We start from the raw sequence: 22,455 nt of genomic DNA, 5'->3' as shown, positions 1-22,455 counted from the left end.
AGGCAGGCAGGTCGGGGAGGAGGGAGAACTCAGACCACAAAGGCCCTTGTGGGGCACGTCCAGGAACCAAGACTTCCTGAGGGTGGAGGGGAACTTCCAGGGTGCTTTCAGCAAGGGGAGGGCGTGCTCAAATGGGCCCTTTAGAGGAACCTCACCACTTGCAGATGGGCAGGAAAACTGGTGCTGGCTGTCTTCCAGGCAAAGGTCAGGGTCAAGGGCACACATTCTGGAGCTGAGCCACCTGGTTTGAACCCTGGCTCCATCACTTTCCCTGCCTGTCTCGGACAAGTTACTCAGATGCTTTATTTCTTTGGCTTCAGTATCCTCCTCTGAAAAATGGTACTAGCAATATCCTGCCTCACAGGTATGGTCACTGGCGACAGTGCCTGGGCCGGCTGTGAAAGGTCAGCTTTTCTTTGCTGGTAAGAGGTGGTAGGCTAGCAGTGAGGGGTAGACATGGACATCCAGTTTACAAAGTCAATTTAACAGACACATGACTATTCAGATCATCTATTTCATCTTAGGGCTTCCCTGGTGGCTCAGTGGTAAAGAGTATGATAAGGCTGTATATTGTCTCTCTGCTTATTTAACTTCTATGCAGAGTACATCATGGGAAATGCCAGGCTTGATGAATCACAAGCTGGAAGGAAGATCGCTGGGAGAAATATCAACAACCTCAGATATGCAGATGATACCAGTCTAATGGAAGAAAGTGAAGAGGAACTAACGAGCCTCTTGATGAGAGTGAAAGAGGAGAGTGGCTTGAAACTCAATGTTCAAAAAACCAAGATCATGGCATCCAGTCCCATCACTTCATGGCAAATAGAATGGAAAAAAGTGGAAGCAGAGATTTTATTTTCTTGGGCTCCAAAATCACTGTGGATGGTGATTGCAGCCATGAAATTGAAAGACGCTTGCTCCTTGGAAGAAAAGCTATGACAAACCTAGACTGGATTAAAAAGCAGAGACATCACTTTGTCAACAAAGGTCCATATAATCAAAACTAGTTTTCCACTAGTCATGTATGGATGTGAGAGTTGTAACACAAAGAAGGCTGAGCACTGAAGAACTGATGCTTTCGAACTGTGGTGCTGGAAAAGACTCTTGAGAGTCCCTTGAAGAGCAAGGAGATCAAACCAGTCAATCCTAAAGGAAATCAACCCTGAATATTCGTTCGAAGGACTGATGCTGAAGCTCCAATACTTTGACCACCTAACGTGAAGAGCCGACTCATGGGAAAAGACCCTGATGCTGGGAAAGACTGAAGATAGGAGGAGGGGGATGGCAGAGGATGAGATGGTTAGGCAGCATCAAATGGACATGAATTTGAGCAAACTCTGGGAGACAGTGTAGGACAGAGGAGCCTGGTGGGCTACAGTTCATGGGGTCGCAAAGAGTCGGACACGACTCAACGAGGCAATGACGGGAAATTTCATCCTAAGTCAGTTTTGGTAAGTTGTATTTTTCAAAAACTTTGTTCATTTCAGCTAAGGTGTTCAATTACTGGGATAAAATTGCTTATGCCCCATTCTTTCAATGTCTGTAGCACCTGCAGTGGTATTTCCATTTTAGTTCCTAACACTGGTAATCTGTGTTCCTTTTCGCTTGATCAATCTAAGTACAGGGGAGTTCTCAATTTTGTTGATGCTTTCCAGGAAACAGTTTTCGATTTTGTTCACTTTTCCTATTGCTTGCTTTCTTGCTCATTAATTACACTCTCATTCGGATTCCTCCCTTTCTTCTATATGACACTCCGCTCTTGTAGGTTCTTCAGGTCACTCATCTTGAACTCATCTTCTTTTCCAACATGAGCACCGAAGCTAGAGGTCTTACTCTGAACACTGCTTTGGCTGTACCCTATGAGATGCATTCTGTATGATGAATTCTTATTTCCACTTTAATTTTCTAATGAAATCCTGTTCAGAAAGAGAGTTAGGAGGTGGAAGCAAAGGGCAGGCCTGGGTGGGGAAGTGAGCAGTGGAAGATGGCTCCCTGTTCCTGGCCCGATCCCTGGGGCAGAAGTCAAGCTCCCCACTGAGGTGAAGGAAGGTTTGGAGCTGTGTTCTGGCTCGTTCTCAATCAGTGAGGGGGCTGTGGCTTCTGGGGTGGAGGGTATTGGCCCTGGATACACGGACCTGATGCTCACATGGGAGGTTTTAGGCTGACAGGTGCTTGGCTTTGCTGCCTAGTGGTGGGGGTTCAAACCAAGGGCTGGCTGAGGGCGAGAATGAGAAAACCAACAAGAGTGGCAAGTATGAGGAGACAGTAAACTTGGGAAAGACACCTTTCTGCCTCTGAACCACACTGGACCAGTCTGAGGCCAACTGAGAAGGGCTGCATGAGGAAGATACGTGGTACAAAAATTAAGTAGAATATCCCACTGTTAATTTTCACACTGACTACATATTGAAATGATACTATTTAGAATATAGTTGTCCCTCGGTGTCCATGGGAGGTTGATTCCAGGCACATTCTTTACTGCTGAGCCATTGGGGAAGCCCCCCAGGAGCCCCCTACAGATACCAGAACTCCATGGATGCTCAAGTCCTTTATATAAAATGATGCAGCCCTAGTCAGCCCCCTGCATGTGGATACACAGTGCTGATGGTATACAGAGTTAAAATATGTTAGGGCTAATTTTGACTCTTTATGTTTTTAATGTGGCTCCCATCATAGTCCCAGCAAAGAGAGCCACTCTAAGCTTCTGCAGGGTCAGAACCTGCCTTTTAAACAAGGCCCCTGGGACCCCTTCAGGAGTTTGGGTGGCACCCCTCTCAGTCTCAAGCCCTCTAGTCCCACCCCCAGGACAGGCTTCATGTCCAGCCCCCCAGGCAGAAGCAGGTGGCTGGACACAGACATCATCTTCCTCAGACGCCCCAGCTCCCGACCTGGTAAACTGCTAAGGATGTTCTGTGGTCAGTGCAGCCTCTGGCTGGAGAAAGAGGGCCACCAGCTTCCCTGTCCAGCCAAGTGTCTCTACACACAGATGTAGGCCTGGCTCTTCTAATACATTAAGGGACTGCGTCACATTCCATGTCTGCCCCATCAGAGGCTCCCTGGGGCAGGGGTGATCTGCCTTGGTCAAGACGCATTGTGTGCCTGGCGCCTTAGGTGCTGACAAAGTCCTGGTGCAGTTGAGTGGCTGGTCCAGGGGCCCATCCTCCCCAGGGTGTCCCCCACGTGAAGGAGCAGAACTCATGGGGAGTGACTAGGCGCTCACCTGGGGAGCACCTCTGTGCTCAAGACAGCTGTGCACACACACGCAGGGAAGCCCTGTGCATGGCAGCCGACAAGCAATCTCCCCCAGGAAACCGCCAGCCTGGACAGGTGTCCCAGGTGGACGCTGAAGGTGGCGTGCGATCCCCTTAAAGGGCTGGGAACCTGCGGACTCATGGGGGTCACCCGTGCTCATGGCCCTCCCCACCCACTGGGTGGATCCCAAGGGGTCTTGTTTAGTAGGTAGGTTTCATCTCTGTGTTGCTTTTGGACGGACCACCTGGTCACCCCTTACTCAACCTGACAGTAAAACCACAACAGCCATCACACAGCAAAGGATTAATAGTGACCAGGCGTCGCATCAGGGGCTCCTGTACAGAAGGCACATGTCCCCTCCCCATGGCCCAGTCTGTAGAAGAGGAGGTGGGCCGCAGGGTCCAGAAAGGCCCCAGAAGAGCACTGTACCCAGGCTCCAGTCTCCATCCAAGGGCTCCCTGGGGCAGCACAGGGCCTACCCTAGACCCCCAAGGCATACCCCCCTCCAAAGACTCCAACTCTGCCCGTCGGGCCAGGCTGCCCCAGTCTCCCCACAACGAGGTGGGCCACATCGCACACCCTTGGCTTCAGGGCCAAGACAATTGCCAAGGCCCAAACCTCTGCCACCAGGCCATGCAAAGCCCACACAGCTGTGTCCTCTGGCCAGCAAGGGGAGTCATCAAATTAGAATTAGCCACCAATGTTTGAAAAAACCCACTGAATCCATAGAAAAACCCAGGTTTCCTGTTGTTCTCAGAAACACTGATCTGGTCACACTGGACCACCTGTATTTTTTCATGGCAACATGGGTCCCCTAGGACACGACGCATGTGATCCAGTCCCCTCTATGGCCAATGGATGCCTCGCCCAAGTGCACATCCCTCAGGGTCCTGGCACTTTGACCTGAGGCCAGCCGTGGCCACAGTCATGTTGGGGTTAAATAGCCCTGCTAACTCCAGATGGAACCCAAGTCCTTTCTTCAGCAGTGATCACACAAGGAACAGCCCCACCCCAACTCACCAAGGAGTTCACCCACAGCGGGGTGGGCTCAGCCCTCTTCCCCGCCCCTCTCCTGCCATCATAGATGCTGCCCCCAAGAGCTGTGTTTCCCCAACTAAGTGGCACCCATGTACTGCAGCCAACATTCCCAGAGCACAAAGGCCTAGAAAGGCGGTGACCAACGGTCAGTCCTGGCCTGGCCCGCCTGAGACACGCCCAGACAAGAGCACGCGCAGGGCCTGGAGACAGAGACGCTCAGACTGCATCTGGGTTAAGAGTTCAGGGCAGTGGGAGGGAGAGGGTGGCCTTGCCACCCTCTGTGCACAACAACGGGATAGTGGCACTACGCGGGAGTCAATGACAAGATTTCAGAAGCGCCTTCAGTGGCATCGAGAAAAAGACCCCTTCCACAGCTGGGGCTCCAAGAAACAGGACAGAAGGAGCGGTCCATTAAGTAGGCTGCCAGGAGGGCATGGAGGGTCATTACGGTGAGCTGATGCCCCCAGGCCCACACCATGTGGCACAGTGAGCCACGTCCGGGCCAGGCGCCCCCCTGCCTGGGCACCCCCTCCCCTGGCTGCTCTCCTGCAACTCAGCTGAAATGGAATAAACGAGAGACAAGTCCAGATGTGCAGAAAACCACTTGTTGGAATAAATCACTTTCCATACGACACAAACTATGTTAAATTACAAACACTGATGCTATTATAAAAATAATGGCACAGCACTTTTTATTTTCTTTAATCAGAAAAATAAGCCCCATGTTTCTGGGAGGGAGACCAGGTATCTGCAGGCCCTGCTCTGGGTGTCAGGACCCCGGAGTGTCAGGGTCTTCACGACCAAGCAGGGAGGAAGGCTTGGGCCTGGAAACCAGGGTGGGGTGGGGTGGCGGTGTGTGTGTCTGTGGCCTCCATGAACCAGGTCAGTACTAGAAGTGACCATCACAGCTGGGTAAGACGGGCGCACAAAGCAGAGCCCTGGTGGCCAACACTGCTCTCCCACCTGTGCTGGGACTCCAGGGGCAAGGGGTGGATGACCCTTGAGTGCAGACGTGGGTCTGGTAGCAGGGTGGGGGTGCGGCAGAGAAAAGCCTTGTAGTGTGAGGTCTGTCTTGACGGGGGACGTCCTGGGGAGCCGGGGAGCCAGAAAGCTGTAGGGGACAAGTGGGAGGCTGGGAGCAGACATTCTGGGAATGGCCTTGGGCCCTGCAAGCTTTCTTGGTCCAAAGCTGGGGGGTCGGGTGGGAGAATCTGCCCTCCGCCTCACTGCCCGGCCATCAGGGTGGAAACAGACTCCTGAGGGGACCCTCCTTGGCACCAGCAGACCCACTCAGCCACGGACGGCCCTGAGCATCCTTCAGGCCCTCTCTCCACAGTCACAGGACCCTGGAGCTGGACAAATGTGACCCTCTGCCAGAGGGCAGGCAAGTAAGGGCCCAGGCCAGGCTCTGGTTGTGCCCACATTCTGCCTGGTGAGGGGCATGGGGAATGCACACTGGCCAGATGGAGAGGGGCTCAAGGAGAGCAAGGCCTACAGCTGGCACACCTCCCAAAATCTCACACACAGACACACACTCTCTCTCTCTCTCTCCATGGACACGCGCATACTTGCAGACCACACGCTGTGTACATGCACACACAAACTCACTCTCTGAACAGTACACCTGGGCATGGAACTCCAACACTGAAGGACACGTGGGCACTTTAGAGGCACAGAGAGATGCTGAAGGACCGCCCCCCCCAATCCCAAGCCTGAGCCCTTGGGGGTAGCTGTGTTCCCTCTCCTGGGGACGTGCATGTCACAACGCAGTGGGCACAGTGGGGGTGAGCCTGTGGAAGGTGGGAAGGTGCTGAGGTTCTCTCCTCTCTTCCTGGCGCAGGGGGGCCTCAGATTGGTGGTGGCCCTGCAGGGGGCTCCCGCCTCTGTTGAGCCTCAGCTTCCAACCGCAAACAGCCCGGCCTGTTTGGAGAAGGCCTCTGACCAGTCTGACAACACATCTCAGGCTGCAGGGTGAGGGGGCCCTTGGCCTGGCTCAGCAGAGCCACACCTGGGGTGTTCTGGGAGAACGGGTGTCAGGCTCCAGGGCTCACGGACGGGGCCTGGCGGGCCACCGCAGGGGTGGAAGATCGAGTCCGTCGTGACCTCAGGGGCTGGCAGGGTTGGCCTGGGGCCAGGAGGGAGAGCTGGGGCTGATGAGCCCGCGCCAGGTTCAGCAGGGACTGCCGTGGCTGGCTCGGGGGCCCCAGGAGAGGCCGGCGGGGTGGAGTTGGCCGCCCCAGGAGTGAAGGGCGCTCAGGTAAGGGGAGTAACGGCTGGGGCTTGCAGGGCTGGCACGGGCCCAAAAGTGACCGCAGGGGCTGGCAGGGCTGTTCTGGGCCCAAGAGTGGCCGCTTTCGTCGGCAGGGCTGTTCTGGGCCCAAGAGTGGCCGCTTGGGCGGGTGAGGCTGTTCTGGGTCCATGAGTGGCCGCTTTTGTTGGCATGGCTGTCCAGGGCCCAGCAGTGAAGGTTTGGGGGGGCCAGGCTGCTCTGGGGCTTCAACTAACTGCTGGGGCTGATTGAGACCAAGCAGTGACCGCCGGGGGCGGCTGGGCTGGCCCAAGAGGGATCTTCGGGGCTGGCATGGGGCTAGGAATGCCCGCCGGGGGCAGCAGCACTGGCCTGAGGGTGAGCTGGTGGGCCGGCGACGTGGACGCAGCATGAGGAGCGACTGGGGGGGCTGACACCGCTGGCACTGGGCTAGCAGTGACCGAAGGGGCCAGCACCGCTGTCCTGAGGATGCCCTGCTGGGCTGGCCGCGGAAACACGGGCCCACCCACGACCTCATGGGCCAGCAGCGGTGCCAGAGGGCCAGCAGGGACCGGCAGACGTGGCATGGGACCAGGATGGACCGCAGAGGCCGGCAGCGGTGCCACGGGGCCAGGATGGACCGTAGGGGTCGACAGAGGTAACACGGGGCCAGGATGGACCGTAGGGGCCGGCAGCGCTGCCACGGGGCCAGGAGGGAGCGCAGGCGCCGGAAGCGCTGCCTGGGGGCTAGTGCCCAACGTGGCTGGTGGGGCTGAGCTGGGAGTGACCGCTGGGGCCGGCAGGGCTGATCTGGGGCTGGAAGCAGCTGCTGGGGCCGGCAGGGCTGACCTGGGCCCAGAAGTGACCGCCGGGGCTGGCAGGGCTGTCTTGGGCCCAGAAGTGACCGCTGGGGCCAGCTGTGCTGACCCGGGAGTGGCCGCTGGGGCTGGCAGGGCTGCCCGGGGTCCGGGGAAGCCCGACGGGGCTGGCAGCGCTGACACGGGGCTGGGAGTGACCCCTGGGGCTGGCTGGGCTGGAGCTGCTGCTGGCGCTGGGCCGGGCCGTTCTGGTCCCAGTGGTTGGCTGGGAGCGGCCCCCCTTCTGGGGAGCACACCTGCATGGAAGAAAGAGCACGTGTCCACCTGGGCAGGTGTGTCTGTAGACCCCCCATCCAGCCCGGGTCCCTGAGACATGCTGCCCCCTCACCAGCATTCCAATCCCCAAGGGAGTTGAAAGTGGAGTGTGAAACACCAAGAAGAACCCCCTCTCTGAACAGAAGGCGCAAACCAGTGAGTCCCTGAGAGGAAAGCAGCTGCAGTGCTGAGCCGACACCTAGGACAGAACCCTGTGCTCTGGGAGATAAGCCCCTGGCCCCAGTCTTCCTGCCCCATGCCAGCTGGGCTCTGGGTGACAGCAAGGATCACCCCCCACTGAGGGCCTGCTCTCAGCGGGGCTGCTCCTTGCGCCTGGACCACCAAACAAGTGATGTGACTCCCCCCGTCTTGCAGACACTGCGCTTCGCCTAAGTTTAGCACATGGAGAGCACGGAGCAATGAGCCTGGACCCCACGCATTACAGACACGCTGGACACCCCGTAGTCGGCGGAGCCTGACAGACGCAATGGGGAAACGGGGCCAGCCTATCAGCGGTGCACCCTCCTGTCCCGCCTGAGCCGAGACACCCCCGCCCCCAGTTCCTGGCCTGGCATGGCCTCTCTCTGGCTGTGACCCACCCGAGGTGCCTCTTGCCTCTATTCAGGACCCTCAGACTTCCGGCGGACGGGTGCCCCTGGCCCCAGTCCACGTGTGCCCCATACCTCACCCCCGACAACGACGGAGCACGTTGCCAGGGAGGCCCAGCTGCCGATGGGTGGTGTCCAGGTGCTGGTGTGGCCCCAAGGCTGCCCAGGGGCAGAAGGCACAGAGCCCATGGCTCTGAGTGGGAGGGGCCCAGGGCTCACCTGCTTGGTGGGCTGCAGAGGGACCTTCTTCTTCCCTCGGTCACAGGGGGTCTCCAGGTCCTGCTCAGAGCTGCCTGCCTCCAGGGGCCGCCCGTTCTCACTTGGCTCTGCAGATGGGCAGTTTTCTGCCTCCCGAGGCTTCTTGACAAGGCGACGTTCCCACTTCTCCTTCCGCTCGTGTGGCTTCAGGGCCATGTCCTTCTGTGGGGTGAGGAGGAACAAAGCCAGTTAATCGGTGGTGACACATGGAGTGTTAGCTATCCCACCTGTGGCACCATGAGAGACTATGCTGTGCCAAAGGTGGGGCCCTGTGCATGTGCCAGTGCCCACCTGAGGGGCCGCAGCCCACGCCGCGCTCCACAGCGGGCTGTCAGCCTACCACTCTAAGCTTACAAAGAAGCCTCCCACCCTGGGAGGGCCGCGTGAGGGGAGTGAAGGGAGATGAAGGGACGGGTAGTGCACAGATGGGTCAGATGAGTATGGGCGGGCCTGTCAGGACTAGGAGTTTGGGGAGGATGACTGGGGTATTTCCCAAGAAGCCCAGCCAGTAACAGGGTGCCCTGATCCTTGGCCCAGTGTGACGTCTCAACCAAGCTCACAGGAAGCAGGCACTGAGACTGGTGGCTGTGCTGGCCTCTGTGAGACATGGCCCGTCCTGGGAGTGGCCCTCAGATTCCCAGTCTGAGACCAGGGTGAGCCCTGGGCTGAGGGCCATTAGCACAGTAGCTGGCCAAAGGCAGAGATGGTGCAACTCCAGCTGCCTCCTCCTCTGGTCCTGAGCCACCTGTGGGTCTACCAGCCCAAATCCCCTGCAGCTTGGCATCCTGACCGGATGGGAACCGTCCTGGGAAAGCAGTCTCCATCTCAGCCAGGTGTGCAGGGCTTCAGCAACCCCAGATCCAGCCCTAGAGCAGAGATGTGGGCCAGCCCTGCTCACAGCTGTACCCAGCGTCCAGAGCTGAGCCTGACGCACAGTGCGTGTTTAACAAGCATGTGTTACCCTGATGCTGACAACGACAATGTGGTCTCCCATCCCATCAAGCCTCTGCACTGCCTGCACAGCTCCAACTATGCAGAGGTCTGGATGCCCCGCTCCCCCACTCCCCAACACACACAGCCCTGCCCATGTGCCCAGAACCCAGGAGGACCTGGCATCCACAGGGAAGCTGGAGGCAGCTCCAGCACCACTGGGCTGTGTAAGAGAGAGGTAAGGAAACGCCAACAAGGGACTCAGCAGACCCCAAGAGCATCTGTCCAGGGAGGAGAGGAGGAGGAAAGCCTGAATGAGCGCAATGGTGACTTTATCCCACGGCCCTGCAAGAAGTGTCCCCAGGCACTTAAGCGGGTGGCAGGAAGGACGAGGTCCCCATCTGCTCTGGTCCCCTGGACTGGAGACAGGAAACAGGAGGTGCTGTGCTTGCGGGTGGGGTCCTCCAACTCAAGGTCCGCAGCCACCTCAAGAAGACTCCCCACGTCCCTCTTCCCACCCAGTGAGCGGGGCCCACACTTTCCAGAATTCACCAGGGGCGCCGATGAGACCAACCAGACTGGGAGTTGTCCCTCCAGGCACCCTGACTGCCCTGTCAGGTGTGGCCTGTGGCCCGGCCCGGGGGCAACCACGTCCAACTGCAGGCTGACTGACCACCCCGTTCCACGGCTGCACACGGCAGTGGTGACAGACCCCTCCCCTCTCCCAGGCCCAAACCCACAGGCACGCAGACCTCGAGCAGGATGTGGGGAGTGAAATGCCATCCACAGCCTCTCAAGAAGAAGCATGTCGCACCCTGTGACGCCTGCCCCCTCACCAAGCGCTGGCACGCTCACCTTCCTGCACGCCCCTGCCCTATCCTCAATGTCAACTCAGGAGTACCAGGAAGAGACAGGGATGGTGTCCCAGTGGGGATGGGGGCTCCTAAAGGTCAGCTGAGCCGTGGGGGCCACAGGTGGGGCACCTGTCCTGGGACATCCGTGAGGTCAGACACCATGCCACGCAGCAGTCCTGCCAGCCTGGAACTCAGGTCCCCACTGATGACCTGCCAGGCCCACAGTTGTGGATCTGACCAAAGTTCCACAGGCAGATTTTGCCTGAGCAGCAAGGGGGACCCAGACTTGCTGGGTGCAGAACAGCCCCTTTCCCACACTCACACACTGGGCTATCGGACCCCAGAGACACCCACAGGTCACCTGCACTTTTGCAGCCACCTCTGGAACCCCCCAGGGCACCAGCTTGTCTCAGTCAGAAGGGGCTACTCCCCACCTCATGCCCTGCCGACAAGAGTCCCTGCTGATCCCAGGACTTTCCGCGCCTGCCCCTCCCATAGGAATCAGGCCAACTCATTACAGTGGCAATGAGTGCCGAATGTATGCCAACTTGGCTCCAGGCACCTGGGGTCAGATCAGGAGGGAGTGGGCCCATCAGGCGAGTTGTCACGACTCCCAAAAAGAGAGAAGGCTAATGCAGACAAGCAAGTGGAAGGGAAGGAGCCACTTCAGAGGTGCATGCCTGTCTCCTGGGGATGGGAGGGAGGCCAAAGGAGGCTCTGACGTCTGACAGCAGTCAGCAGCTGGCCTTGCATATGGCCATGGACTTCCCTGGAGAACAACACTGAGGCTGTACCTCCACTGACAGAAAGCACTGGTGAACACAGCGGCTTGCTTCCCACACGCAGGGTACTCAATACATATGGACTCCTGGTGTGCCCATGACACATGAACGCCAACCCCTTTACAGACGGAGGCCAAGGCCCAGAGAAGTCCAGAGAGATTCCTGGTCACTCAACTGTTCCCTCCCAGGCTCTGGAAAGCAGCGAGGCCCCTGGAACCCCTACCTGTCTACCGGCGTCAGGCTGCAGGTCTGTCCCCTCAGAACCTCACTGACCACCCATGGGTCCCCGCCTCCCCCCAGCCTCCCATCCGAAGGTGGAAAAGGCCATAACCCCACTCAGAAGGCTTCCTCAGGGGAGGGAGGGGCTTTTGTCCCACGTAGGTCTTCGGCAGACGGGACTGGGCTGGCCCACATGCAGGGAGCTGCCTGCCACACTCAGTCTACAGATGGAAATGCAGGCTTGTTCACATACCCTCCCATCTGACCGAGCACCTGTGGCCAGGCTGACGCGGCACTCACCAATGCAGGAGGCATGGGCAGATACCATCTAATGGGCCCACAGACATAAGGAGGCGGGGTTTTGAGGCATCTCCCCCCCCAACCCCCGACACATAGGCGTGCACACACTCAGACCCCGCAGCCTGGACAGGAGTCTGGGGCGGAGTCTCCATGCAGGACACTGCAGCTGCACTGACCGGGCCCCTGGACCCAATCTCCCATCCTTTGGAGCCCCGCTCCTACCCAACACAGGCACTGTGACTTTCTTGTTGCCACACAAAGTGGCAAGCTTTCTCTCCCCATCTTCCCGTGGACCATTTCATCCTGAAAAGAGTAAGCCTCCTGCCCCTGTGTGTCCTGATCCTGAGGTGCGCACCTCACGCGTCACTGTGGGCTGAGCTCTCACAGGGAGGAAGGAGCAAGCACCCACCTCAGGGCCTTCTTAGGGCCATCCAAGGCCACTTTTGACCCACATGGCCAAAGTCACAAAGGCTATTTCCGGTCCAGAGCATAACCTCTGAGCCGTCACGTCTGAGCCCCAGAAAGAGAACAGGGCTGCCTGTGATGGAAGTCTGAGCATATGGAGAGAATGTGTGGACAGTCCACCACTAACCATGAAACCTGTAGGGGCAACCTGCTCTAAGGGGTCACATGGTGGGGGCAGGGATCTGTCTTTCTAACAAGCATTTGTGAACCAGGGAGACAAAATGGGCTGGACAGACAGGGAAGGGAAGCAAGCATGGGAGTGACTTATGTGGTGGGCGCTGCAGATAGAACCTCCTCCGGGACCCCACCCACTCCGTGCCGGGACCCCTCCCTCCCTCCGCCACTAGCCCCAGCCCCTCTGCAGGTTCTGGAAGGGCCTCAGGAAAACTCTAGGTCATCTCTCCAGACATATCGGGCCACTGCATCATTCACGTGGTAAAAAAGACACATGTCAACCATGAATTGTTCTAACTTGTCACTTTTTCTGTTATTTTTCTTTAAAAAACAACTAGATTGTCAGAAAACTTGAAACACCCGTGCCTCTCTCCCCGGGACTGGACTCAGTCCAGTTCCATCCCAGCCACAGCCCACGGTGGCACATGGGGCCCCAGGACAGAACCTTCTGCGTCTGGAAGGAGTGGGGGAGCAGGAAAGCCACCTGCCCTGGCCAAGCTGCCATGTGCCCGGCGTGGGCCCTGTGCAGAGGCTCCCCGGCTTCCACAGGCAGGCAGCCTCGTGCCACACACGTCCTGGCTCTAAGAGAGGCCCACAGCATTTCCCGCCTGAAGGTTCGAGAGGATGAACTCTAAGCCAACAGCCCCGCCAGTTTCCTCTCCTGGAAGGAAAAATGCCATCTCAGCAGGATTTCTCTGGAGCCGGGCTCACAGGGGTCCAGACGCCGCTCCCACAGCGAGTCACTGCCCTGAGAACGCTCCCAGAGCTCCCCCGGCTTCTGTTCTGTGCGTGCAGCTGGTGAGCACGAGCTAGCCCTGCCCCTGGTATCCAAGGCTGGGGCTGCCCTCACCTGTGAGGCCAGTGTGGTGGTGGTGGTGGTGGTGGTGGTGGTGGTGGGGGTTGTCTGGGCCCCTTTAAAAGGCTCAGCCATGCCTGGGCACACGCAGGGTCACTGCCCTGCCGGCCTCAATTTCCTCATCTGGAGGTTGGAGCAGCAGCTTTGCCCAGGCACAGGGGTTTTACCCACAGCTGCTTCTGAAGCCACACTGCAGGCCCACAATGATGCTACTACAAGTGCTCCCGAGTACAAAGGGGCAACGAGGCACTGCCAAGGCTGTGACGATGCAGGGTGAGCCAGGACGAACTCCAGTGCTCCAGGGTCTGCAGTCATGTCCACCAGCGACCCAGGAACCTCTAGCCAGCCCGGGCAGTGGCCAGCCCTTGCCATCACCAGAGGTGACAAGTGAGGTGACTCAAGAGGGGTGTCCAGGTAGCCCTCTGTCAGCACGGAGCCTCCGGGCCGCACCTGCGAGCACACACGGGCAGATGCGGCCATGCAGGCCCCGGCACCCTCGCCCGCACGCAGGGGGCCCTCAGAGCAAGCGCTGCGGGGCACGGAGGTGCACAATCCCTGGCCGCCTGAGGCAACAGATCAGCAGTGAAGGCCCCGAGTGACCAGGCCCTCGGACCCTCCCCGGACCACTGGGGTAGGGGGCAAGCTGCTATGAAATCACAGATTAGGTTTTCCTGTAGCAATTTCATGTGAATACTTTTAACTCCCCTAAACATTAATACTATGCACCACCAATAAAATTTCAAACTGTGCTTCAATAAACCAACCATGAAGAGATAAAAGTAATTAAAACTGGCAAACACAGACTCAGAATTGTTCCCCTCGCTGGGGGCCAAGGCTGCTTGCTCCCACGTGGATCAGGCCCTTCCAGGCCACGGATTCTGCAGGCAAAGGCGTGGCCACCTCTCTCCAACTGGGCAGGAGCCCCCTTCTACACTCTGTGAACCACGTTGGGGTCTGTTCCCCAATACCTGGACCCCAACCCCACAGAGCTCAGCCCTCCTCACCAGACTTGGGCAACTCTCACTGCCCCCTCAGCAGGGTGAGAATGCAGATGGCCCCAGTGGACGGCCCACACGAGACCTCACCACCGCCTCCCACCCCACCTGCCCCTTCACTTCCTGGAGGGAGGCCTTGTGGGATGGCCATGTCACCCTGGGACAGGGCCAGGGGGCTGTAGGGTGGCTGAGGTTGCCTGTCTCCCAGAACCTCCTGGACTCGAGGGCCCCAGCAGCACTCTCCGACTCCTGTTCAGGCATCTGCTCTCTGTGGTTCGAGGAGTTCAGGTCAAATGCCACCTGCCTGCAGTCTGAGTGTGGGCCCCACCCATTCTACCTTCAGAGCCTCACCCCCGGCTCACCTGGCAGGCTGTCATCTCCCATCAGAGCTTGTCTGCCCCAGGGCTCTGGCCCAGCTGCTTCCTTTGCCCTGGCATGCACATGGCTCGCTGCCCCTCACCTGCAAGTTTTGGCTCAACACTCCAGCACCCGCTTACCTCAGTAAAACCGCAGCCCCTCCACCCTGCTCCTCTAGGCTGTGGTTCACACGCTGGGGCAGAGACTCCATGTGCAGGTGCTTCCTCCCAGTGACCCGGGGAGCCCGTGGCTTACTGCTAGAGTCTTTCCCCAGGAGGTAACCCCTTCCCCTCCCCTCAGCCAGAAAGCAAGTAGCTTCTGCACTGCCCACCAGCATCCGATGCCCCCAACCCCCAAGGGACCAACTCTCCATGTCTGCCTGGGACTAAGAGGGTTCTGGGGACATGGGACTTAAGTGCCAAAGTCAGGGAAGTCCTAGAGAGACAGGGAAGTAAGGCCCTGTGAACCACCACAAGAGGATCTGCCTCGATCTAGACAGGCTTTGCTAGAGGCCCTCCCCGCCCACACAGGGGGCTGGGGGCCAGAAGGGGGGCTGAGAAGGTCCTCCGCCTGCCCTAAGCCCTGCCCTGGGCCCTGCTCCAGGTGCAGGAAGGCCACAAGCACCTCAGCCCCCAGCCTGGGACCTGTCTGGGCTCAGGCGCTGAACTGGGAGCTGGCCTGACTGCTCTGTGGGGCCAGGTCCAGCCTCTCCTCCAGCCGCGCCACCTGGTCAGAACTGCCTCCCTGACCCATCCCCGGCCTACGTCACACCCACACTGCCCCAGCCCCACACCCAGTATGCTGACTCTCTAGGCAAGGTTTCCCTGAGGGTCCCCTTGCCCTTGAGGGCTGTTTCCTGAAGTCCTCACTGACACCTCTGCTGCTCTGGAAGCTTCCAGAACCTGCCTCATTGCATCCTGGTCCCACTGTGCTCCTCCTCAGTGCCTACCCCGAGCACCCGCCCACAGTGTGCACAGGGCACTGAGCACCTGGTGAGGTGGGCATGACCGGAGGGCAGATGGGCAAGGGCACGGAGTTAGGAGCCCGGCTCCAGCAGGATGACCGTAGCCTCGGCCAGTGCCTCCCGGGCCCCAGCTCCTGGCACACGGGCAGGGAACCCCTCCCAGGCCCTGTGAAGGTACCCATCTCTTCCCATATCCACTGACTGAGCCTCTGCCATCAGGACAGAGAAGAGTCACCTGGAAACAGAACACACAGACCCACCCACCCTGTGGCTCAAGACAAGTCAGACAGATGACTGATGACGCAGACAGAGGTCTGGGGAAACTGGAAGCGCCTGGTGGACGAGGAGGTATGACGGTGGACAAAGATAGCCACCTGCTCAGGTCTGCACCCAGTGGATCTGCTTAAGCCACCACCCAACACCATGTCCATGCGTGGGTATCCCCCATGACCCGGGCCAACCCTTGACTTGCACTACACTGGGATTTAATGGTCACAAACCACTGTTCTGACAATGACATGAGGTCGGTCTCTGTTCAGGGCCCCTCAGGCCATGAGCCCCACCCCAGAGGCTCAGCGCCCACTCCTCCACAGCCAGACAGTGCACCCAGTGCTCAACCAGGACTGTCACGGTTCCTCTCACGCTCGTGGTCCTGGGAGCTCCCCCTCTGGCCCTGGAATCAGCACAGCTGCAACCCGGCCCAGCAGGGGAGCAGCCAGGGCGGCTGCTGCTGAACCATCTCATGCTTGTGTTCTGCGTGGGTGGGGGATGAAGAAAAACAAGCTCAAGAGAAGAGATAGGGAGGTACATGACCACTAGTAGGTACTTCCACCTTATCACCCCTAGATGAGGAAAGTGAGACCCAGAGCAGGCACAGGGCTGCCCCGACTGATAGGAGGGCCTCAGAAGAAGCATCCTGAGCTTGCTCCTGGGAGATGATGCGAGCTGTGCAGGGCCCCGTGGCAGGCGCTCCTGGGGTGCAGGGCCCGAGGTGAGGTGGTAGGCAGGGCCAGGCTTCGAGGGGAACATGAGTTCATTCCATGGACAGCAGACAGGGGATCCCTGGGGAATCTGGGTCAGGCAGAGATGTGATCTCAGGAGTCAGGGTCCCTTGGCTTTATCCAGATGAGTCTATGAGCATTCCTGTCTGACGAATCCTCACTGGGACTGCAGGTGGAGCCAAGACTGAGGTGAGGGCAGGCTGAGCAGTATGTGGGCAAAGCATTGGCCAGGGGCCTGCCAGGGTCTGAGGATTAGCACACAGCGCCGAGCCTGCGGGCCAGAGGAGTTAGCTATGGTATGTGAGGTCAGATATGTGATGGGATTGTGGCAGACCCTATGGGTCCCTGTGGGGACTGGCTCTTATGAGAGGCGGGAGACCTGAGGCCAGGACTGTGAACACCCCTGCCCTCCCCCAAGGCTGGAGAGTGTCTGCAGGGAGAGGGGCAACTGCCAGGCACCAAAGGTGGCAAAAGACGTCAGATTTGGAGCAACCAGTGGGACAGGGCAGGGAGAGAGGATCAGGACATGGCTGATGGCCACACATTGCTGGAGCTCCTGTGGAGGCTGGTCTGGAGGTCCCACCTGATCCCCACAGAGCCAACTCTTGACTCAGTGTGAAACTGTGAGGGCCCTCCCTCCAAAGGACAGGAAAAGCAGGGTGGTCAGACATGCAGCCCCGGGCCAGAGAGGTGAAGCCCAGGCTGGACAGGTGGGGGCCCTGCCGCTCTCTGGTTACATGGCCTCCACCCCCCGTCCCCTGCCCCTCCCCGGTACAGCACAGACCTAGGTCCTGTGCCTGGTTCTCATCTTGCTCTGCTACTTGCCAGCCATGCAGATTTAAGAAGTGACTTAACTCCTGAGTTTTCAGAGGGGAAAACTGAGGACAATGGGAGCAGCACACACCTGCTGCAGGGGCTGCTGGGAGGACGAGGTGAGCCAAGGCCCTGACTGTCGTTGTTCCTGTTGCTGTGATTTTCGGTATCACTACTGACTGGGCCGGGCTCTGGTCCCCTGGTACTTCCCTGGCAATGGCACATAGGTGGGGGTCCCCTGACAGGGTCACACAGGTGCCGTGCACAGATGCCTGCTCTGCTTCCCCCAGCACAAGCTGCCAGGTCAACATGTGCAGCTCCGTGCAGAGTCCAGAGGGCGGTGACCGCCCTAAACATCTGTTCCAAGGGAGAAGCAGAGCCGGGGCCACTGGAGACGCTTCCCCAGGTCAAGGTCCCTCCCCACATACACACACGCACAGCACAGCGGCCTCCCACCCCCCAGCCCCACGTGCACACCAGGATCCAAACCAGCTCTCCTCCCACACACACATGGAGTCCTGGTGAGCTGAACAAAAGGGGAAACTCAATGAGATTTCTTTCCAGAACTACTGTGGCAAATCAGGGTCCTAAAAGATTCTCCACACTGAAGTGGAACCAAATACCACATTTGCCCTAATTCCCCAAAGCACTCGATTCCACACAGGTTTCAGATTCCAGCTCCCGGAAGGAGAAAGCGTCTCAGGGGACCTCGGTGACCAGTCACCGCACGCACCCCTCCTGGCCTCACAGACCTTCCACAGCCTCTTAACCCGAAAGCCCCACCTGCCCCAGCTCCGCCCCAGTACCTGCCTTGCCTTCATGGCAGATGCTGTCATCACAGCGCATCACCTCCTTCCAATCTCTTGCGAGTCTAGTTACCTGTCCGCCTCCTCTGCCTGGAGCCAAGCCCGCAGCTGGCATGGGGCACAAGACGCAGCCAGTGCTCAATGAGTCAGGAGGGCAGGACGGGTCAGAGCCCTCCCTGGTGGCCAGCAGTCACTTCCAGAGGCCTGGGAGACCCACGTGAGCCTCACGCGGTCTGCCTCGGGGCCACCACTGCCTGGGTCCCAGTGACTGAGAGCAGCGAGAGACCATCCCAAGCACAGTCCAGGCAAGAAGGCTGGGTGAGGGAGGCCATGGTTCAGTGACACGACTCACAGTGTTGGAAACCTCTGAACGGGCAGTGGCCTGGCTCCCCAGAGGCCTCATGAAGACTGAACCTGGGGATGTCTCCTCGGGGAGGCAGGTTCCCGGTCACCGAAGATGTGCAGAAAGGGACTCCTGGCAGAGGGGTGCGGGCAGGGAGCACGGCCCAGGAAGTGTGACCACAGCAGGCACCCGGGCCTGGCCCCTGTGCAGCTGGACTTCTGGCCCAGATGAGAGGCCAGGTGAATGCTTTCGTCTCCCCATCTGCACAGGGTCTCCAACTCCCAGGGCTCCTCACAGAGCACGAGAACCACGTGGCTCAAGGGGTCTCAGTGTGCGCTACTGCTGTCACTCTGGCTGCCCCCAGCTCGGTGACCCCCACACCCATGGGGGGGGTGGTTTCCAGACTCCAGCACCTTTCCTCCAGAAGGCAGTGAACTGCCCACCTGAACAGAATTTGCTGCATACACATACCTGGGCTGCGGACCCCCACCCTCCCAACAGTACATACATGCACACACGGCCCCGAAACCAGAGCAAGGGCGGAGAGAAAGCCGCTGCAGCTGCCATGGAGGAGCCCCACGGCCCAGGCTGCCGCTCAGCCCAGGCAAACTTGACTAGCAGGAAGGGAAGGCTCCAGGCCGTGGAACCCCTCTTCTGTCATGCTCTCCCCCAGGCAGAGCACAGCCTCCAGGTACCCACCACTCTCTCTGTCATCAGCTCCACATGGCCTTCACAGGGGCTGGGCACAGTGTAGGTGAGACAGACAGGGAAGCCTGAGGTGCTGAGGCCACAAGTGCCATGCACACAAGCCCCAGTCACAGGGGAACAAGGCAGTGAGCCAGCTAAGGGAGCCCAGGAAACGGCCCAGCCCAACAAGGGGCTCAAGACCCTCACCGGTGCTTGCGAGCAGGCGAGGGTAACACACTGGCCAGCAGAGACAAGGCCACCATCCATCAGGACTTTGGCTGCCGCCACTGCTGTGTGTCACCGGAGTGTTCCCTGTGACCCTACTTCCCGAGATGGACATGGGGTGATACTGGGGGATAAGGCTGAGCCCTCGCAGCCCAGTGCAGCCTCAGGCTGTGCAGCCCTGTGCAGATCCCCACGGTGCTCAGGGGGTCGGCCCTTCCCCAGAGGTCAGGCAGCCGGCCCCAGCCACAGCATTGCTCCTGGAGCCCACGAAAAGGCTGACCCTTCACATGTTGGGCAGAACCACCCTCTGCTCAAGCTCAGCTTCTTCCCAAAGAGTGTCCGAAAAATGCAGCCAAATTCAGGGGAAGATCTGCAGTTTCTGTGGCCTGGGACGGCGGTGGGCAGATCTTGGGTAAGGATCTGGCCTCCCCGGGCCTCATCTGCTTCTCTACAAAGTGGGTGTGTGAGGACAGGGAAGTCCTCAAGACAGGTGCTCAGCAGCTGCTATTGTCAAAACTGCTCCCACAAAGCTCGTCTCCCCCACAACAGGAGATAGTGATGGTACAGAGACGCCAGGCCTGACTGAGGCTGGGCCCAGAGCCCCTCCCACCCCATGATTAGCAAAACCGGTGCTGCCTTGGGCTGGTGGACACTCAGGTGGGCCAAGGGTCCATGCGGTGGCTTTGCTTTCACTGGCTGCCAGGGTCCCCCTTGGAGGCTGCACACCTCACAACAAGCTGTGGGCCCTTGTGGAGCAGGGGCAGCGGGAGCAGCCTAACACATCCTAGGCAGGTTCCAAACTCCAGCCTGTGACTGCAGGCAAAGCCCCACCCACCCACCACGGGCCTCAGTTTCCCTGTCTGAAGAGCAAAAGGCAGCCTGGAGGAGGTGCTCTGGCCTGGAGACTTGGACGTTTTCCATGCTGAAGGCTTCTCTGGCTGCTGGCTCTCCTCACAGCACCCAATCATCTGTGTATTCTCAGCCCTGACTGTCCCCGTCTGAGGGCTGGGTTGGGCACGTGGCCCCCCAGGTTAACCGACAGCATGGGCTTCTGTCCATGGGCTGTGGGGGCTACATCCCAACTCACACGCCTGGCCTTGAGCACCGAGCTAGCACAGACCACGAGCTCTCTGCCCCAAGGGGGGACTGAACCTGACTCGCAGAGGGATCACCAGTACTGACCCTCCCCAATGTGGCCCAGGAAAGGGGGTGTCTTGGCACCCTGCACTGACTCTCCCACCCCCACGGGGCCACGTCCAGGCCTGAACCCACCCCTCAGCGGGCATAAGGCTCACATCCCAAGCTGGGAAGGGTTCCATTATTTTTTGGGGAAACATACAGAGAGCCCCTGGACGGCCCCAAAGTCTGGGAGCAGCGGGGCCGGGACAAAACCAGCTGCCCACACACCACTGTCCACCTGCTGATGTGTCGGAGGCGGGAGCAGGGTTTCTCAAGCACGACTCTAAGTGGAGCAGGTCACGTACAGCTTCAGGTGTACATTTTGTGGGTTATAAAAGCTACACGTGTTGATCAAAACATAAGAAACAGAGAATTAGAGAAAGGAAGTCGCCTGTGAGCACAGCTATAATTTTGGGTGTATTCCTTTCCATCTCTATTCCCGGACACACACGTCCCAGACATGTACAGATGCGGCAGATAACCTTTTCCTTCTGCAAAAAGGAGAGGCACAAGACTACAAGTGTGGTTATAGCTGCATAACATGCTCTGAAAAGGCCAGGAGCTGGGGACAGTAGTTACTGAAGGAGACTGAGTCTGGTGCTAACTTTTTTCAAAATATACCTTTTCATAAAAATTGACTCGATCCAGGTAAAAGTGTTTTGCTGTTTGAAAAGCAAATGAACAAAGAATCATATGGATGCCAAACCAGAAGAGTGGTTCTATTGCCAAACGCTCTCTCCAGATCCGGAGAAACACGAAGGAACACGGAGGGCAAGGGCCGGCTGCCTTGAGGGAAAGCTCTGGGAAAAAGATGCCCTGTGCCGCCCCAACCACAGGGCCCCTATCCCATGGCAACCTGCTCATTGTCCCCACCTGGATAAATGGAAAACTGGAAAGCCGACAGGGGACGAGGGCTTAGGTGTGCGACCCCGCGCCCAGATCGTGACCTCTGCACACCCTCAGCTCAGACACTGGATTCCAGTGGAGATAACCCTACCCCCAGGACTGTGTACATGTCCTGAGCCAGACAGACTTGGGGCCCCTCCTCAGTCGACAACACCCCCACCACATTATGGAGCGCCTGCTGGGTCCACAGCACTTAACAGAGGTGGCCAGTGATCTTCTCAGCTGCCCCAGAGGCAGGCACCTGTGTCACCCTTCCTCTGGAGCAGACACAGGGACACCAGGTAGAGGGTGAGGAGGCCTGAGACCTGCCCAGGACTCAGGGTGGTGGGGGCCTTCCCAGGACATAGAGGGATAGAGAGCCTGAAGGGGACTGGGAGTGGGGGCCTGCATCCTCAGGACAAAGGTAAGGAGGCCCTGAGGGACACTGGCACTCTGCACAGGCCCCCACACCTGATATTAGGTTATGCTCCAAGGGTGGTACCTTGCATCCACATGGAGGCTATAAGACAGACTCGCGAGGGCTTGGCAGAACTCTGAGTCTGGGCATGCTGAGGTCCTGACACAGCAAGCGACGGGCCTCAGTGTCCCCATTTGTGCAGTGGGGACAAAGAGGTTCAGAACAGCACCTGGTAGAGGGAGCACTTGTTCGCTGCGTGCTGTCACTCAGCCTCATTATGAATTATCTGAACTCTGGGGGAAAACCACTATACTTTAGCAAGAAATGAGGCCAAACAAGCAGGCTGATCCAGAAGTTTTGACTTGTCCAGAAGCCCCGTACTTTCCAAGACAGGCAGACCCTTCCCTGGCTCAGAAGGGCAGAGAAAGGTGTGTAGAGCCGGCCCTGCATGATGCGGCTGCGTGAATGACAAGCAGAAAGCAGCTCGTTCTCACCACGATCTGGCTGGGGCTGGTCTGAGCCTGCAGAAGCCCCCTCACACTGCGTATCCCCTGAGGCAGGAGGGGTACAGCCAGAGCCACTGCAGGCAGTGTGTGGGGCGCTGAGCTACCCAAGGCCCAGCCTCCCTGAACCTCCGTTTCTCCTCTCACTGGTTCACTCCAGGA

The 22,455-nt window shown here is 58.7% G+C and overlaps 1 protein-coding gene across 38 annotated transcripts in view; it reads right to left on the bottom strand.

The window, feature by feature from the left end:
- FBRSL1 (fibrosin like 1) overlaps positions 1 to 22,455 on the bottom strand; it is an 84,074-nt gene that overhangs the window by 59,300 nt on the left and 2,319 nt on the right. For 37 of the 38 annotated variants that reach the window (XM_025267871.2, XM_044930320.1, XM_025267882.2 and 34 more), the window contains exon 2: positions 8,499 to 8,699. In XM_025267871.2, coding sequence (XP_025123656.2) covers positions 8,499 to 8,699 — 201 coding nt within the window. Of the gene's footprint in view, positions 1 to 4,959; positions 7,653 to 8,498; positions 8,700 to 22,455 lie in introns of those variants that run through there. The other variant, XM_044930324.1, reaches the window with a different exon arrangement.

The sequence above is a fragment of the Bubalus bubalis genome, chromosome 17, assembly GCF_019923935.1.
Source record: "Bubalus bubalis isolate 160015118507 breed Murrah chromosome 17, NDDB_SH_1, whole genome shotgun sequence".
NCBI lineage: Eukaryota > Metazoa > Chordata > Mammalia > Artiodactyla > Bovidae > Bubalus > Bubalus bubalis.
This window is presented reverse-complemented; position numbering and strand designations above follow the sequence as displayed.